A 20,111-nucleotide genomic window follows, 5' to 3' on the forward strand; every position below is an offset into this window, starting at 1 on the left:
ATAAAAATTACACAATTACTGTGGAGTGAAGGATTATGGATAAATATTTCCCTTATGTTTTTCATCTTTTCCTGTTTTTAAAAAAATACATTAAAAACAAACAAATATGCATAGGATCCAAGTGCAGTGGCTCATGCCTGTAATCCCAGAGACTCAGGAGGCTGAGGCAATAGAATTATAAGTTTAAGGCCAGTTTAGCAATTTACTGAGGCCCAAGCAACTTAGTGAAACCCTGTCTCAAAATAAAAAATGAAAAGGACTGGGGATGTGACTTAGTGGTAAAGTGCCCCTGGGTTCAAGCCCCACTAAAAACAAAACAACAATGGGCAAAAAAAGAATAAAAGGGGGGGGGGAAAGAACATTTTTTTCCATGACATTATTTTTTTGTAGAGATGGATACAATACCTTTTATTTTTTTTATTTATTTATTTTTATGTGGTGCTGAGGATCAAACCCAGTGCCTCACACGTGCTAGGCAAGTGCTCTACCAATGAGCTACAACCCCAGCCCTCCATAATATATTTATTAATTTATTTAGGACATTTTGTTCTTTTTCTTTTTTGTGGAACTGGGAATTGAATCCAGGAACATTATGCCTGTAAGCATTCTGCCTCCTTATAGCAGGGACTCACAAAGTTGTCGAGGTTGGCTTCAAACTTACTATCCTCCTGCCTTAGCCTCCCAAGTCACTGGAATTATAGACATGCGCCACACAACCAGTATGTTTAGGAAATTTGTTAACACATAAAAAGGAGTTAAGAATATAATGAACCCCAAGTTTCTATCAACTAACTTCAACTTCAGTTATCAACACATAACCAATCCTGTATTTTTTAATGTAACAAAGTATTTCCCTTCTACCCTCAGTGGGTTATTTAAAGCAAATTTCAGAGGTCATATCATTTCATTCAATATATTTTTGTTTATATCTCTAAAACAAAAGCCTTTAAAGAGAACATACAATTGTCATATCTAAAAAATTAATAACACAATTACTTTTTTAATTAGAAAAAGTTTTTAAAAAATAAGATCTTTAAAAGAAAAAAAAAATGAAGAAAACACTCAATGGCATTACTTCTGAACAGCTCACATGGGTCAAATTTCACTAAAAAGGTCCAGAGACATGGCTGCCCCTATAGTCCACGAGAATAACTGGCAAAAATGACTGTTTCTATTGATCAGTGTTTCTGGGGTTTACCTGTTGAGAACTGCTTCCTTGTCTCCCAGACGACTTTTAATTTTACTTGTCAGATAGTCCAAAAAGAGTGTCCAGATATCCAAACAAGAGAAGTAACCTTCATGAGTAGGCTATGGTACAAAAGAAATCCAAACAATGAAATTACTTAATGCAACTATTGCTTAGAAACACACTCACCAGGGTTTACCTCCACCAAAAGGGCACAACATACGCACAGACAAACTCCCTCTATTTCCTTGTAACCATCACTGGGGGCTTTTGGTGTCTTCACCATTGACCCCTATGGAACTTAACAAGACAAGGGTGCAGTGGAACACATCATTAGGGAGATGCTATGCAGGACAAACCGAGTGCCCAGTGCCCAGTTCTAGAGTCAATGCTTTTTCTGCTACAAACCATTACAAAACCAAAAGTAAAAGTGGCTTCAAAGGTGACAGATTTACACATTTGAATATAAGGAAAGTACTACTCGCAAGTCTTCTTATATAACAGATTGAAAAGGAGCTGTTAAGTGTCACCCCCCAAGGCACATGCCATTTGCAAAAGCAAGGGTGTCAACAGGCTGGCAGCAACCTCAAACTAGGTTTTGATAAGGACAAAAAGGAACAAGAGTAGAGCAACTGCAGGGTCCTAGTGCCCGGACTGCTACACTGTTAACTTTACTAAGAGCCCTGAGATTCTCTTTCATGAAAAATCCAGGGACCATTCTCTCCAATAGCTAATCTTTACCACACACATTCAGGTCAACCTGTGACCCCCAAATGCTGGTCCACAAGAGTCCTTTATTTGGTTTTGCTAATGTCTTGCCTCATGAACCACATATTTGGGGACAGGGTCAGATATGGAAAGAAAGAACACATTTACCTTCTTGGATCAGTTTCCTTCTGTTTCTGAGCCACGAGGAAATTCAAAAGTTTACAAGGGCACAGAAGGAATGTGCCAAGAATAACTAACATTGGTGGTAGGTAGCCATGGTGTCCTACATATCGTCCGAAATCACAATTGACCATAGATGCCAACCTCACAACCTGAAAAGCATCCCTGGGACTATACTGCTAAGATCAGTCAGGAGCTGACAGGACCAACCTCAATGACCCATGTCCTGCCTCTACTTCTTACTTGGTAAAAGCCAGGATGTCTATGACATGAAGTGAACCAGGAGAATAATCGAGAAAAACAATAAGAAAGACGTGGAAATAACGTGGGGAGTCAGCAGATAGGCCCTAAGACTTGCACATCCAGAAGATGCGACTTGTCCTGCTATCACTTGCTGAACTTCCCTTAAATCGGTCAGTCACCCAATCATCCTTCCTTTGTTGAAAATATCCACCCTCTAAAGAAAATGACTGATCAGATGCATGCAGAAGTGCTTTTGGGAAAAGCCACCATATAATTACACCTTGATGGCTGCATTAAGCACTTTACAGTTACATGTGTCATCTTCCGTGCCTTTGAACTGGGGACTCACTACCCTGAGGGGGCAGGGGTGGAGGCATACCCCTGTACAGCCAGAAACGCTGCCATTCACATCTGCACCTGGAGGCCCCACTGGGAGCCTGGCGCTGCACACAGGCTGGCCAGGATGTGGCCTTTGATGGTATCTGTGGATCCAGTCAGGAAGGTCTTACGAGGATAGCCTGACACCACTTCTGGAGTCACCCAGTTTCCTAACTCTCACAGGTGCATTTTAGAAGGTACCTATACTCAGGTTCACTTTTCACATTCTAGGGCTCCTGATCATTGAGAATCCTGACACGTTTCTCTAGAAATGAACGACACCCCATCTTGTCTTCCAGGGAGTTTACAGCGCTCTGTTCTCATCTGCGCTGCTCTATCTGATCTTCACAGTAACCTTGGAAAGTGGCTTGTGTCCCCCCCTCCCCGTATACCAAAGAAGCCAAGTTTTATAAGTCAAGTCACCCAGCCAAGATGACAAGACAACTAAGCAACACAATCAGAACCAGCACGAGGATCAGCTCCCTGTCCAGAATCTGTCCCCCAAGCCACACCACCTCAGGCACGGCTTTAGCAAGAAGGGGCAGATGAATGCTCAGCGGCAGGAGCTGCAGGCCCAGGAGAGCAGGAGCTCGCACAGAAGGCTCGGGAGGCTCAGCGGTCGGACAGTCAGGTGGAAGCCCCGAGCCGGGAGAGAGGTGCTGCAGGAACTGGTGGCAGGAAGTACAGATTGAAGAAAAATGCAGGGAAAGGAACGGAAAAGAAGAAATGGCTGAAGACATCAGTATCATCCTTTGTCTAATTGCTCTTCTTTCAAAATATATTTTCCAGTACTAAAATTCCATTAATTTGAGAAAGAAAGAAATTCCTAACCCACCTCATTGGGAGCGGAAACTGAAATCTAAGGTAAGAAACTAAAATGGCTCATCCAAGACACAGACCCATAGAAATAACCAGAGTTGGAACATAGAACTTCTGGGGTTCACATATGAAGAAGGACAAGTAAGATGTGCACACTTGAAAAGTCTTTGTTCTTTAATGGGGGGGGACAATCCCCAGGACCTTGCCCAGGCTGGGCCAGCGCTCCTCACTGAGGCCCAGCCCAGCCCTGGGGCAGTCTCCAGTTTTCCTCTGCATCTGGCAGGGGAGGGAATTTCAAGACATTTTCATCCCTCTTTCCCAAAGCAGCCCTTCCTTTATGATCTCAGCCCTGACTCCTTATCTTTTATTTTCTGCCTCACTCATACAGGATCTATCTGACACTCACTCAAACTTCTCTCAAATCCAATTTTCCTTGTCCCTTTAAGATTGCTCTGCATCTTTCTCAAACAGCTTCTCCATCTCCATTGCTCCTCCCACGGCCCCCACCCATCATCTCGTGGTCACCTCTTCTGCTGCCCTCCCACCAGGCCTGTGAGCAGGTGGCCTCCTCCCTGCTCTGCACAATGACCCCCTCCCCTTCCACACATCCTCAAGCTAGGGTCCTCCTCTGTCCTGCCACCTGTGCCCTAGCCCTTGCCCCTGCTCCCAGGAAAGGGTCACCCTTACCACTGGGGAATCTTATTTTTACATACCAAGTCCCTCTTTGAGAAAGGCTGGCTTTTAACCCTTGCTCCAAGTCCCCAATCACAAACGCATTGCCCACACCACCCAGGCTCGACCCTTGCCTCTTCTAGCCTTATTAAGGTATAGTGTCAGTGCTTGTTTTTTTCTTTAAATCTTTAAAATCAGACGTCCTCTCTGATCCAGCAATCTCATCCCTGGTATACACAAACAGAAAGAGCTACCCATGTGCATCAAAAAGCAAATTCAAGAGTGCTCACTGCAGCAGGATTCATAATTATCCAGAACCAGAAGCAGCCAAATCAGCAGTGGAATGGATTTTCAGACAATGGCTTACCACAACACAATGAGCAAGAATGTCCCTGAATTCAAACCTGCTACCAAACCTCTGCTACAAGCAACATGGAGGAAGCTCACATGCAAAATGTCGAACGGGGGCAAAAAAGAAAAGCCAGAGAAAGCCAAGCACAGTGGCACGTGCCTAAATTCTAGGAACTTGGGAGGCAGAGGCAGGAAGATGGCAAGGTCGAGGCCAGTCTCAGCATTAGCAAAATCCTGTCTCAAAATAAAAAATAGCTGGGTGCTGTGGCACATATCTATAATCCCAGCAGCTTGGGAGGCTGAGACAGGAGGAGAATCATGAGTTCAAAGCCAGGCTCAGCAAAAATAAGGCACTAACTAGGCAACTCAGTGAGACCCTGTCTCTAAATAAAATACAAAATAGGGCTGGGGCTCAGCAGTCAAATGTCCCTGAATTCAAACCCTGCTACCAAAAAAATAAAAAATAAAAAGGGCTGGGGGGCTGGGATTTGGCTTAGAGGTAGAACGTTTGCCTTCGAATCCTCAGCACCACGTAAAAAATAATTGAGTGAAATAAAGGTATTGTGTCCAACTATGAAATAAATATTAAAAAAAGAAAAACAAACAGATGCCAGACAAAAAAATACCAAACATACATTATATGCTTTTCAGAGAAATTCTAAACCAGACACAACTGACCTGTGGTATCCAGGCCAGAACCATGCTACTTCTAAGTAGAAGGGAGGGAGAGTGATTCAGGGAAAGGTCGTGAGGGAATTTCTGGGGTGCTGGTAAAGTTCTATTCCTGACTTGGGTGGTAATTCCATGGACATGTTCATTTGGAGAAAATTCATCAAGCTGTACATGATTTATGTATTTTTCTGTATTGTGTCATGCTCTATTTGAAAGCTTATTTGTTTTAAACATACCCACAAATAAGCAAAGGGACAAGGTGTGACAGAAACGTTAAATCTAGACTGTGGTAACAGTTACGTGACTATCAGTTCAATGAAGTGTCAAATCATAATGAGTGAATTCCAGGGTATGTAAAATTATACCTCAATAAAATTTTTAAAAGTATGTGTGTGTGTGTGTGTGTGTGTGTGTGTGTGTAAAACCTGGGTCACTTGGCTACCAACTAATTGAAAGCAAAGGCGGCTAGTGAAGTTTATATGCCTAGCTCCTAAAATATAATGGGAGCTCAAATATATTTATTGAATAGGAAAAAAAACTTGATACCACACAAACTTAACTCAAGAGCTTCACCATATATAATCTGTGGAATTTTAGTGACAGTTACAGAATGGAATTAAAGTCCCTAATTTGAGACTTTTTCTGTACTCTGCTTCCCTAACATAACAGTGGTAAAGAGCACAGACTGTGTGTCCAAACCCTGGTTCTACCACTCGCTGCCTATATGACCTGAGCACACTTACTCCTGTGCCTCGGTCTCTGTGTGTGTAAAGTGGAGCTGTAACAGCAGTGCCATCCTCACAGGCTGCTGTAAAGACTAAGGTGTTAGTTTATTGGTACAGAGCACACAGAGTAAACACCGTGAAGGAACAAGGAAAGGCCACATTGGTGCTTTACCTGATGAAAGGTGTACTTGAACAAAAGCGTCAAAAACTCTACCACCGGGAACTGGGAGTAGGACTCGATTCTTCTCAGATGAACACTTACAAAGAGCCGCAGAAAGTCAGTAAACTTCTCAATGTAGCTAGATAAGACAAGAGGACAAAAAGTGACCAAATGAACCTAGCCATCTTCCTCAGAAGAGAACTTAAATTCAACCCAAATTTCATTCAGTATAGAACTATATAGATTTATATATTTTTTCAGTTAAAAATATAAAGACCTACAACAATTACCTACAGGACAGGCAACCCTTCATTCCATTACCACCTGAAACATAGCAGAAAAGCAACTTTAATCCTTAGACACCATCCACCAAGGCTTGCTGTGAGCTAGTGCTCTCTTATTTCCTCACTCATTAGTATTAAGACTCAATTAGAATGAAAGGAAATGGTGCTCAGAAGTTGATGGCAGATTATTGTGTTATTTCAATCTTGCAAATCTAGAGGTCTGGTCTTCTGTACCAAGAGGCCAAAATATTAAAACAGGTTGTGCTACAGACATAACAACAAGGCTACATGAGGGCGTGGCATCTAGGCAAAAGACATTCAGACCTACACCCTAACACTCAGGTCTCCCCCTCTGGCTCCTGGAGCCAGTGAAGCTTAGCACATCCCACTCCACCCTAAAAGTGATTTTCAGCTCTAAGAAGGAAGGCTGTGCTGGCCAAGGCTCAAGGACAATTTAGTCTGACACTTCCATTTGACAGATGAAGCCCAGAGACGGGCCAAAGTCATTCCCAATCCAGGGCTCTTTCTTTTCACATCACAGTGAATCCCCAACTCATTTGTATTCACAAAATCATTTCACAGAGGAGTGTGGGTCACAGCTGCAAGGATAAGAGATTTTTGTTATTAAATACACAGCACATCATCACTCTCACATTTCAGGAACTGTCATTTTAAGCCCCTCGATACCAAAAGGTGATTAGAAAATGAGATGGACATACCTCCAAAAATCACATTTCAGAGACCAACAAAAAAGTAAGAACATAATAGGCCTTAGCTAAAAATTAATGTCTAAAAGCAATTCTGAAACTCATACCTGCAAAAGCTGTTTTTTAAAACAGAGGTGTGAAATAATAAAGGTGAAAAGACAATTACTCCTCAGAGAGCAAAACTGGTCCAGAAATAAAATGTCCCATGCCATTCGCAGGACCTATCTCCACAAGGGTGGCCAACTGCCTGTATGACTTCTACTCAGCCAGCTCACAGATACATGAGCTTATTCTCAGCTTTTTTGAAAATATGTGATTTTGATCGGATAAAGAGAATGGCTATTTCTGTATACCAAGGAGTCAAACACTTGGAAACATGCACTAAATGGCTGAAAGACAGCAAAGTACAGGGAGACTGCTCTCTGATGTCTCCAATCACTAACACTCACGGGTGCAGACCCCTCATTCCTCACTCAACATGTTTATTACATTATATTTTTACATGATCTTCAAAGTCACCCAGTTTACTGCTCTTTAGTAAAATGCACTCAATTTCCTAACACCCATAAAAGACCAAAGAGAAGCATGGGTAAGATATCCAGCAATCTCAATTTTATTTTACTGTCCAACCCAATTTTTTAAAAATTACAAACAAGCTGCTCAATATTTAAACTATAGGTTTGATTTCACCTCATTTTCTTTCCCTTGCCCACCTTCTGGTACAGGTGCTAATGAACAGTAGGAAGTTAGGAGGGGGAGGCAATAGAGGATGAGAGAAGCCAAGGACCCGGTTAAGCAGCTCCTAAACAACTGAGGACGGACAGAGCTGTTTAGAATTAGTACAAGGGACCCCAGAACCAGAAACAAGCACACAGCATTATTTATGTCACCTTTCTGCCTCCAGGTACCTCTCAGCTTTCACAGGGCAAGAGGAAGCATAGGATTAAAATATGAAACCAAGAGCACAGAAGTTACATGGAACAAAATCAGTACACAGATAATCCATGAAGACATTTCTATACCATCTGGACTAAGGCATAACAGTGCATGGGACTGTGTTGTGCCTCAAGGAAAAGTCAAAACAACTGATACTGATGGTTGGTACAAGCAGCTACATTTTATTAACATATGAAGACAAGACAGACTTTCTTAACCAAAACTAGAAAGGAGATGAAATTGTGTGAATACTAAAACCTTTGTGTTCTTATAGAAAGTTACCATTAAGTCATGAAAAAATATACCATACCATGAGTTTCTGTATTTATACAAAGCAAATGCCACACAAACCTTGTTTACAATGAACCAAACCAAAATAATCATACGTTATCAATTTTTTAAATAGAAACATTAAAAAAGTGTCTGATTTCAAAAGCATAAATCTTTCTTCACTTTAGGCAATTACCTTTATATTCTGCTACTTTAAGAAAAAGGAAATAGCTTAATTCTGTTATAGCTTAATAACAACACACAGTCCAAGGAAAACTCATTAAGATATTAACAACTTTTACTGTCAGGCAAGTTATATTTTCTAATTCAATACAATTTATCAGCTTGGATGTTTCTGAACAGTCAACAGGATTGTTCATAATATGTTTCCAATTCCCCTTGTGTTTATGCAGCAATGGCATCGGGTTAATGCAAGTTGTAAGATACATAAATGACATCATCTGCAAAGGAAATAAATAATGATCACTGCCTCTGACTACTGTGATGAAGTCATCTTTTAAAATATTTTAAGAAAAATGGGCCTGGGCAATCTTGGGCTCCATTCCAGGGAATCATAACAAAGCAAAATAGATGTGCTCCACATTAACTTGGACTCACATTACCATCTCTCCTATCATTTGATGAGCACCTGTCATTTGGGTAAAACTCACAATAATAGTAATCCTTGGTACATTTACATTGCAAGATGTTCACTTGGAAAAAGTCAAAGAGTAAAAACTGACAAGCAACACCCCGTGGGAAAGGGCGACTGTGACTCCTGTACCTCCCGGACCTCTTCTCCTGTTCTTGCCTACGCAGGAGCAGCAGAGTCAGTTCCTGTACCACCTCAGACCTGCAGGCAAATAGTGAGGGAGAGGGGGGAAGAGTGGTGGAGGGAAGACAGGAAATGGATGGGAAAGAAAAAACAACAACCTACACCATCCACCATCACTTTTCATGTCATCTCATTGCCCTGGACCACCCTAGCCCTTCCAGCTCATCTGGGACTTACTGTACACACCTACCTTTCTGGTCCTCACCAGGAGCCCACATTCTGAAATCAAAGGGGATTACAGACACTGCGGCACAGCATGCTAAACAGCCAAGGCCCTTTCTCAGGACACAACCCACTCACACCTGTTTCCATTACCTCTCATCGAGCTCTTCTAGCCTGCTCTTCACTGTGTGGGCATTGCTATCCTTGGTGATTTTCTGCAGGAGGTAGAAAGTCTGCTGGAACATACGCAGTAAGTACTCCTCGAACTCCATAGGCACACAGTTCTTGGACATGAGTTCATTGATGCAGGACATGGCCAGGACCCCTAGCCGGCCGCGCTCCTGACCCAAAACACAGTTCTGGCTGCTACCATTCACTGATGCCATCTTTCTGGCCCGGATGTCACAGCCAAAGCGCGCAAAATGGAAGATGGTGGTGAGGAGGGACGGGGTGATGCTGGCAGACAGAGGAATCCAACTGAAGAGGTGGGCCAGGCACTCCAAGGCCAGGGAACAGATATACTCACTCTCCGCATCGAGGATGGGAATTGGCTGATTCAACAGTTTGGCTGAACTAGGACTTTGCAACAGGTTACTCAGTAAGTCACCTAAAAATTTAAAAAAGGTTTTTACAACATCCAGTATCAAATCTCTTAATAATCAATGAAAAACATGAAAGAAATATGACCAGGCAGATAAAGACTACAAGAAGATGGTCAAAATGTCTAATACCAAGGACGACTAAAATCTATTTCTACTTTAAATCTAAATCTATTTTAATGTACAAGAAAAATGCTGCACTGGGCACAGTGCACAGGCCTGTAATCCCAGCAGCTCATGAGACTGAGAAAGGAGGATCACGAGTTCAAAGTCAGCCTCAGCAATGGGGAGACGCTAAGCAACTCAGTGAGACCCTGTCTCTAAATAACATGCAAAACAGGGCTGCGTACCCCTGAGTTCAATCCCCGGGGAAGGAAGGAAGGAAGGAGGGAGGAAGGAAAGGAGTGGGGGAAGGAAGGAGGGAAGGGAAAATGCTGCACATTAGTAAGTACCACCCCAATACAAAGACAGTCAATGCATGTTAAGAGACAATCTTCAGGAGAAGAAATACAAAAGGAAAACCAGCATATAGATAACAAATTAAAAATCAGAAAACACAAATTAAAAGGAAAGTGAGAAAAATAAGAATGTTGGAGAATGCTGAATTCAGAGGATGAGGAAGGGATAGAAGAATGTTCACTGGCAGGAGCATGGGCACTGTGTCAAGGGATCCCTATTAAGAAGTTACTTTGGGGGTTGGGGTTGTGGCTCAGTGGTAGAGCGCTCACCTAGCACATGTGAGGCTCACATCCATGTAGAATCTGAACATTTTATTATTTTGTGGTAAGAGAATGGGACTAAATGACAATGTCTTAGGATTTCTGTGGATATACAACTGACCTGTGGGACCTTCCAAAAAGGGGGAAGGGGGACCTCCAAAGGTGCCCAGACCTGTCAAGAACTTCTACTTTAGTTTTTAATATAAACAAGTAAGTTAACCTTTCTCAGTCTGACCCTAATCTCCTCAGCCATTACATGAGGGCTGTTATTTTTTAATAACAGGGCTTAATTTCCTAGTTAAAAGTAGATTTAAAAATTGTCCCTATTCTGTGGGCTCAAAAAAATTTTCTCAGGAAGGGATTTCTAATAGCTCCCATTTGTGTTATTATTTGCTTGGCCCGGCAGCCTCATGCTGACAACTTTACATGTGTGTTCTCATTCTCCTTTAATGCCAATTCTCATTTTAATAGCTGTAAGGTAAAAATTATTAATAGCTATGATTAGGAACTGTTAGGATAGCCTAGGCTTAGATGGATCAAGTGTTCCATCTAGTCCCTCGGCCAATAAGACAGAAAAATGAAACTGAAATCAGGTCTGGCTCCAAAGCCAATGTCCTTTCCAAAATACTTGTCAACTAGAAAGATTATTTACCTAGGAAAAAAAGAATAGTGAGAAAGGTAATAATGCAGAAAAATATGCAGGATTTAAAATCATACATAAAATAAACTGTATATGCCATAACTGCAACTATATGCACAAGAACAAAGATACAATGGAATCATGCAAGGTAAAAGGGTAAAAATTGTTTAGATAGAGATGATCTGTGGTTTGTTTGCTTTCTTTTAATCCCCTCAAAAAAAAAAAAAAAAAGAACATTTTAACATGTTTCTCATCTAGGCCTCTTCAGAGCATCCCGGCCTCCGTGGCCTAGATGCCAGCAGCATTTCTCCAGTTGTGTTAACCAAAAACTTCTCCAGATGCCGTCAAATGTTCCCTGTGGGGCGAAACATCCCAGCTAAGAACCACTACTGTAACTGTAGCCTCAACTCAATAAAGTAAGGGAAGACTCTATTCAAGGAGCCCCTAGGAGAAGAACATGGGATCACAAGGAGTTGTGGGTGACCCTCCTGAGTCTCATCTTTCTACAGGTAGTTTATATGGGATAAGTGAAAAGATTTGCAAATGCGACTGGGAAGAGTCATCTGTCCAAACAGGAAGAGACACAGCCAAGAGGAGACTAAGAGGCACCGGCCACAAAAGTGCAGTAGGAAGGAACGGCCGTCCTGGGTGGGAAACACTATCCACATCTTCCTCCTCCATTCATCCTCAGAGGTAGTTAATCTCTTTTTACAGCTGAGGACATCAATGGTCAGAGAAGGTAAAAAGATCAAATTAAGGTCACACAGTAAGTAGCAAGGCTAGGACTCAAACCAGGGGAAGGAGGATGCCACCAGTAGCGGTGATAGTGACTAAGAAGGCCGAAGTTAAGAGGCAGACTGTGTGCCCAGACTTTGGGACAATGTTCTAGCACTCACTCAGTCAGTTCCACCACTCACGAGACTTGTCATCTCCACAAGTTTCCTCCAGAAGCCCCAGTTCCCTTGGTTGTAAATGAGAGAGATGAACCACCAGCTGCTCCACAGCAGTCTGGGCAAGCATTGGAGGAGGCTCAGGAGGGGAACGACTGAGAAACGAACCATACGTGGCCTTCAAATCTTTTTCTACATCCAGGCCTAGAGTAGCTGTTGTGGGTCTTTCTTCTTTGACAGTGACAAACAGAAAATTATACCAAAAGAAAGGGCACGGTAGATGACTGATAAGTATACGGTACAGCACTGGGTACAATCCCCAGCACCCGGGGGTGGGACAGGAGGACCAAAAGCCTGAGGAGGCTCCTAAATCTGACTGTGAGTGACAGACTTCAGGCAGAACAGTGTACATCCAGCAGGCACTGCCCATGGGGTGCGCTAAGGAATTAGTTTGGTTTATTTTCTGGCATTGGAGTTTCTCAGAATGAATTTCCTCTACAAAATTGAGTTTATGGGGTTAAGATTGCTAAAGAAAGAGTTTTCAGGAAATTTTACTTGGTGTCTTAAGTGCACAAAGATAGTTGAGTAAAAGCAGCAAAATAAATGTTGATTAAATCATCAGCACTGTGCAAATAATGGAGCAAGCTCTGATGACCTCATGTACAATTACAAAGAGAAGAAACTTAACAAATGAACATGCAGTTCTTCAAAAACAAAAAAAAGAGGAAGTAAACCAGCTTACTTAACTCCCTGCGATCCCCACTCCCCACCAAAAAAAGTCTCAATTTATTTAGCTTTTTCTCAAATACCAAAATTCAGGACTTCAAAAAATTGAATAGCATCTAAATGGCAATTCCCAAGAAGCAGGCACCAATGTGTTTAGGTTTTATAATACAAAGTGTCAGGTTACTTCACCTAAACTCATAAGCATAACCTATGCAACCCATAAAACAGACAAGCACATATTTCTGATTTGTAAGATCTGATATTCCCCAACTGGACCCCAAGGAAAATCAAGTCTATCAGAATATAAATGGAGTTAGCTCAGAACATACCTGAACAAAGCCAAGTAAAACACAGCTCTTGGTAATGGAAAATGAGTTCAGAAAAACAATTAAATTTTACTGCAGTAAACAGCTGAGGCTAACTTAAACTAGATGCTAGACTAGTACTGCATTACCTAAAGACAAATCTAATTCCAAATAACTAATCTTTGCAAACCACAATTAAAGGACAAACTTAAAACTAGGCAAGCCAGGCACAGTGGCACATGCCTGCAATCCCAGTGGCTTGGGAGGCTGAGGCAGGAGGATCATGAGTTCAAAGCCAGCCTCAGCAATGGTGAGGCACTAAGCAACTCAGTGAGACCCTGTCTCTAAACAAAATACAAAATAGGGATGTGGCTTAGTGGTTCAATTTCCGGTAACTCCCCCATATCCCCCCAAATATAGTAGGCAAATAATAGGATGCTACAAAGTATCTGTCCAATCACAAAATCAAATCTATACATCATTTACAAATTTTTCTTTAATCCTTCAAACACTTCAAAATACAAATATGCTGAGCCACTTCAAACACCCAACTTTTATTGGGTTTGCCACCAAGTACAAATAAAGCTGAAATTCCCATGGGCTTTTAATATACTCTAGGACTCTCTGTAATAGTTTTTAATCAAGTAGTCTAATAAATATCTAACAGTTTTTAATCCAAGTACGATAAATGCAATTTGAGATACAGTACTATCAGCAGCCTCAAAATTCATGGAATGTTTTCATTTCTCCAATAACTGAAAGAACTTCAATTTCTACATTATCAGCAACAGGCTATACAAAACAGCCTGAGCTTAGAGACGTCTGCATTCAACAGTCCATTTCCCTGGGGTAAGAGAGAAAGATGTGGAAATACTTCTCATTAGCCACATCAACTTTTACAGTAGAGGAAGAAATATGTGCCAATTCACAGGATGTACTTTACTTGAAAAGCATCTGTGATATTTAGTGTAAACAGAAGCATTTACAAACTAAAAGTTCCTGCTCATACACAATTTCCTCTTTCTATCCATCCTTGAAAGTACTCAATGGCTTCTGAAGCAGATATTTAGATGACTTTTGAAACAGATATAACTGTGGACAATTACTACCTACCCATGAAGTATTTAATAACCAATGCTAATACACCCAGGCTTGATTGAATTATTCTTAACCGATGTAAATTCAGCACTGACTACTGCACACTGCTCCCCAATCTATCCTGGCCAACATGACTTCTGCCCTGGTCCAAGGGGGAAGACAGTGCTCCACATTCCTACATCGTCCCCTTCGGGCTGCCTCCACCCTACAGAAGGGGGAGCAGATCTTTAAAGCCCTCAGGCTCATGTCAACCTCAGCACAAGCAACACAGCAATACAATTTGAGAAAAAGAGGAAAACAAAGATGGCCACCAACTAGGAGGGGCAGCAGTTAAACCTGACAGAAACAGAGGTGAATGACAGAAGATCAGAGACGCCATGTGCATGATGGACAAGGAAGAAGTGCTTTTCAAAAATATTATATTAAACAGCACATGCACCTATGAAAACAGAAAGCTAGCCACTCAGATAGCGGGGGAAGAAAAACAAAAATAGCTTAGGAAAGAACAAGCGTCTGTACGTGGCCCTGCAAGACGCCCGACCGTGTTTAAAGACAGAAATGCTGTAGCTGGACACAGCCCATACCACTTTCTCCTGAGGTCGGGGATGGTGGTGGAGTGGCAGCAGTAACACTGTGTTTGTCCCAGACAGTCTCCAAGATACCTATAAGAAAAGAGAAGCTGAGTTTGAGATATAAAATCCAGCACATAAAAATCAAATTTTAAAAAGTGATTTATTGAAGCCAGGCACAGTGACACACGACTGTAATCCCAGTGACTTGGGAGGTTGCAGCAGGAGGGTCATAAGCTTGAGGCCAGCCTCAGCAACTTAGACCCTGCCTCAAAACAAAAAATAAAAAAGGGCTAGGGATGTAGCGCAGTGGTAAAGCACCCCTGGGTTAAATCCTCAGGACTAAAATTTTTTTTAAAAAAAAGTTATTTGTTGTGAGTTATTGATACCTTTATAATCAACCATCAGTGTTTAAACAGCCAGCTCTCAGCCACATGGCCCCTCTAGCTAATGGCTGCACCTCTCTGCTTCACCTCCAGCCGCCTTCTGGAAGAGCGCGGTCCTCATTCAGGATCTCTGCTGGCCGTGTGGCTCTCCCCACTGTTTCCCCCAGCTCTGCTCGTGCCCAGGCCAGCTGGCTGCTGTGTCCTCTCGGGGCTGCTTTAAACCTCATCCTCCTTCACAACTCCATGATGTTCTGGGCGCTGCCCAAACTCTTCTCTGAGCCCCATGATGCCATCCTTTTCTGGATTTTCTTGGTTTCTTTAAATTTTAAGACTCCACCTCTTTCACCATCTCTACGATGCTCTGCCATCCATCACGATACTACCTGTCTTTCTCAGCTTCTCTCGTTGGCCCTCTTTCCTCTCCTTTCACCCTCTCAGCTGGAGTAGCTCACCCACAGTCACGGCTTCAACAAAACCCTGTGGAGTTTCTCAGGCCAAAACTCATCCCAAACTATATTCACCGATTCCCAGTCCTGGCAGGGATTTAGAAAAAGGCCAGCCATTCACTCACAGTCCTGCAGGTCCATCTGCTTCCTGGATGTCCCAGATTCAATTTTTCTTCCATCCCCAAACCTGTCACTAATCCTCATACATTCCTCACCTACAAACAGGCCTCTGCTCACCCCTCTGGCCCAGCCCTCAGACCCCGCCTGCAGCCCAGCCCACATGCACACATGCACTGCCCAGACCACCTGCTGTTCCTTAAACAGGTGTCTTCTTTCTTTCTCAACTTCTGACCTGCACTCCTCTTCCAAATCCCAAGTTGACCTTTCCTCCAGGCGAACTGCCACCTGGCTGGCCCTCAGAATTCTACTCAGCTGTCACCTTCTCCAGGAAGACTACCTGCCTGCTCAGTGGTGCCTGCACATGGAACACACCTCTTCACCCCAAGACACTGTTTTACCTGTTTCCTTGCCTCTCCCCAATGAGGGCAAGAACTTCTTATTCTCTGTGTACCTACAGAACCTGGCACAAGAGATTTTCATAGAGGCTTATGAAAATATTTTGTCCCCACAATATCAATCCATGTTACAACATGGATAAATCTTGAAAAGATGTTAAATGAAAGAAACCTGACACAAAAAGACACAAAAAATTGTATATTATGATTCTATTTTAAGAAAAGTCTAAGATAGGCAAATCCACACACAGATAGGAGAGTCTTGGTTTCCAGGGAATGGGAAGAGGGACCAGGGAGTGGCTACTGATGGGTACAGGGTGTCTTTCTGGGATGAGGAAACTGTTCTGCAGTTAGTGGTGATAGGCTGCGCAACCTATGAGTATATGAAAACCACTTGACTGCTGCATTTTAAAATGATGAAAGTTATGAAATGTGAATTATATCTCAAGTCTTAAAATATTTAAAATGCTGGTAGGCACAGGACACAGAGCTATTAATATGAGGTCCCTAACTATCAACTGAGCACCTAGTGTGCTCTGAGTGGATGGTCTACGCTTGAGCTTCCACCTGGGATCTAGGGAAATGTTGAGGGGAAAATGATAAATTCACTCTCAATCATAGTATCAATAATTTAAGTGCCCACACATGCCAAGCACTTAAGAGGACATAGGAAAGAAAGAAATCCTAAACATACAGAAAACCTAGAGCAGAAGAGTTGGAGACTAGATCTCTTCTGACTACAGCACTCCTTCAAGTAGTGAGCCTGGCCCCGGACATTCGGGACCTAGGCTGGCACGGCACACCCCCCGCACACTGAGCAGGCACCCGGCCGTTGGTACTCCTGTGCTCCACTCTCCCTGCACCCGCCTGCCTCGCTGGGTGGCTTGCTTCCTGTTTACTCTCATCCTTCACATATCATGAGGCTCTAACTGAACAGACAAGGTGAGAAGCTACATACACCTCAGGGCACGGGGGCTGATTCCACGTCTCATCTCACCTCCCAATAAAGAATGGGAAATTTTCATATCGACTTATTCCTGCAAATTCTCCTGATCTTAAATTCAAATCATTTTAAATAAAGTGCTTGCCACCCACCTTACACTACAGTATCAGTATTTCAATCAAATTCCATGACTTGGACTCTACCTTGCTAATCACAGGAATGGTGAGGATCAATCAAGACTATAAGAAAATTAAGTTACAAATCTATTTGTAGTCCTATCCCGTGCCAGACACTGGGCTGGGAGAGCAGCACTATATTCTTTACACTTTTATGCTCAGTTCAGGAACAGTTCAAAGGCCTGAGTTCTGCCTATCCTGGCAGACCCCTGTCCATGGGTGCCAAACTGCTCACCTGTCAGGAGCCCGAGCACCGTCTGCACCTGGTCCAGCAGCAGCTTCCGCAACTCCTCCTTCCGAGCCACGCTAAGATCCTCGCGTGGACAAGCTAGTTCTTCCGAAGTTGTCTTCAACATGATCAGCCCAAGGGGGGTTGTCACAGGTGACTGGATCAACTAGTAAGAAAAAACAAATTCTGAGCAGCGTCGGGCACAAAGAGGACTTCATAGCACCAAACCTGGGTAGTATCTTTGTACATGTTTGATCTTATATGAATAGGCTACATAAATCAACACTACAAAAACAATTTAAGAACAATTTATATAGCCTTACTAACCATTCAAAATATATTCTTACCAGCCTGGGTGTGTAGCTCAGTGGTAGACCTCTTGCCTAGCACATGCAAAGCCCTGGGTTCAATACCCAGTACCGCAAAAACAAACACAAAAAAATTGTCTTACTTTTTTCCCCCATAGCTTTATTGAAGTAAAATTGAAGTACAATAAAATGAAAAAAAAAAAAAAATTCCCTTACTTTAAGTACAAAAATCTAATACCATGAACTTAAAAACTAGACAACCAGACAGTATGCTCTCACATATAACATGACAATTTTTATACAAGTTCCGACTCCCAACAGAGCCTTGTTACTCTTTGCCTAATGACCTGATTACACACACACACACACACACACACACACACACGGAGCACACAGAGTACTGACATCTCCTTCAAGGACAGACCACATACTCTACAGTGGTCTTATAAGATTACAACAGAGCTGAAAAATTCCTATCATCCTGCATTTTTACTGCATATTTTCAATGTTAAATACACTAAAAATACACAAACATCCACCACTGTGTTAACAGTGCCTAGAGTATTTGGGAGTCTAGTATCAGGCTGCACAGGTTTGCAAAAAGCAGCAACAAGTCACACCACACAGCCAGATGTGTAGTAGGCTACACCACCCAGTGGTGTGTAAGACACACTAACAATGCATTTTTCATAATGTGCCTATTGTTAAATGGCACATCACTGTATATATTAGTGGTAATATATTACCACTATATTTTGCATATTAGTGATTAAAATATGTGTAAATTAATTTGTGTTTTCTTTTCAACATTCAGGTTGTTAAGTAAACTTTACATTCTTAAGCTTTGCATGCTTCAGGAAAATTCAAGATTAAACATGGCAAAGCAGCAACACACATACGTGTCATTAAACTATGATTATGGTTATAGTTTTGCAAATAATTATGTAGGGAATTAAGTTGCTTTTTCTATATTCTACCATAAGTCTAATTAAATAAAAGATAGGAAAAAAAGGTCACATATCTTCCTAATCATTTTCACAAAATTCAGAACATTATTATTGTGTTTATTTCCTAGTTTCCAGAAATGATCAAAGTAAGCTCAAGTTGCCACTCACGTTCTCTGCTGAGTTATATCTACAATCTATTAAAAGCAAACAATTTAAGGAGAACTTCACTTTTCCTTTAGTCATCATGAACTTTACATGTGGTTCATTCCCTGGCACACATAAGTTCCTTACTCAAGCTACGAAACATAGGCTCAGGAAGTGCACCCACAAACCAGATGTTCTTCATTCAAAAACTGCAGGGGCACCTTCCTTTCCCTTGAAAACTCTTCCCATCACATCTAAGGAAAATCTCATCTCCAAAAAGTAGGAAAAGCACTCTCCAGAGGAACCATAAGAAAACTCCACCTGCTCACAAAGACAGCACCCTGTGAGGCCAGCAACCACCAGCCGTGTGCTACAGCTCTGTGACAGGCAGCTCTGTAGAGTGCTACCACCTCTGCAATTTTTCTCTTCATTTTCCTACAAAGCCGAACTATTTCTAACACTAACTTAAAATCAAATCACACACTAGAGGAACAGGAAACCTGCCCCTACACATTTTTCACCGTGGAGTAGAACTGGCCCTCTTCAGGAGACCTCTGGGTTACCAATCTCTGCTCCAGATAAAAGCTGCCATTCCTTTCCCCTTTATTTCCTTTCTCTTCTTCCTCTTTTGGCCCCTACTTTCCCCCAAGCCCTCAGCCCTACTTTCTGAGCTGGGAAGGACTTGTGTTGCCAACTGCTTCCTTTGGCACTATGTACTTTCCTATAGACAGTTAATGCTTCTGTGCTCCTGGGGGGAGAGAAAAGAAAATCCTACAAAATGGGAAATGTACCATAAAGCTCTCCCTTCTCTCATCATTTAGGGGAAGGAAGAGGCAAGGCAAGAAGCCTGATGAAAAAACAGTCATTCTTCTTCCTGGCTGCTTCCTGGTTTGGGTTGCTATTGTTTCGGTTTTTGTGGGTTTGGGGTTTTGTTGTTTTATTTAAAATACACAAATCTTACATGTACTTTCTGTCAAACAGAAGTTACCATCTTCTACCCAAAACTATTCCCTTTCCTTCATTCTTGGCCTGGAAAACCTTGCCAGACTCCAACAGCTGCCTTACAGGTCCCCTTCCCTCTTGCCTCCCCTCTATGCGAGCATCATCATTCCAATGTGAAAATGTGTCTGTTTTTTTCCCCTCTCATCACCTCCCAAGAAAGTACTATGAATTAAACATGGAA

The 20,111-nt window shown here is 42.2% G+C and overlaps 1 protein-coding gene across 6 annotated transcripts in view; it reads right to left on the reverse strand.

The window, feature by feature from the left end:
• The window catches only part of Xpo6 (exportin 6), a 98,219-nt gene that overhangs the window by 42,156 nt on the left and 35,952 nt on the right, over positions 1-20,111 (reverse strand). For 4 of the 6 annotated variants that reach the window (XM_048789705.1, XM_015491195.2, XM_015491194.2 and 1 more), the window contains 7 exons: positions 17,536-17,695; positions 14,850-14,927; positions 9,442-9,895; positions 9,317-9,345; positions 6,385-6,418; positions 6,107-6,233; positions 1,199-1,308 (listed from right to left, as the gene is read on the reverse strand). In XM_048789705.1, coding sequence (XP_048645662.1) covers positions 1,199-1,308; positions 6,107-6,233; positions 6,385-6,418; positions 9,317-9,345; positions 9,442-9,895; positions 14,850-14,927; positions 17,536-17,695 — 992 coding nt within the window. The remainder of the gene's footprint in view (positions 1-1,198; positions 1,309-6,106; positions 6,234-6,384; positions 6,419-9,316; positions 9,346-9,441; positions 9,896-14,849; positions 14,928-17,535; positions 17,696-20,111) is intronic. The other 2 variants (XM_015491197.2, XM_015491196.2) reach the window with 1 other exon arrangement.

The sequence above is a fragment of the Marmota marmota genome, unplaced genomic scaffold (assembly GCF_001458135.2).
Source record: "Marmota marmota marmota unplaced genomic scaffold, marMar, whole genome shotgun sequence".
Lineage (NCBI taxonomy): Eukaryota > Metazoa > Chordata > Mammalia > Rodentia > Sciuridae > Marmota > Marmota marmota.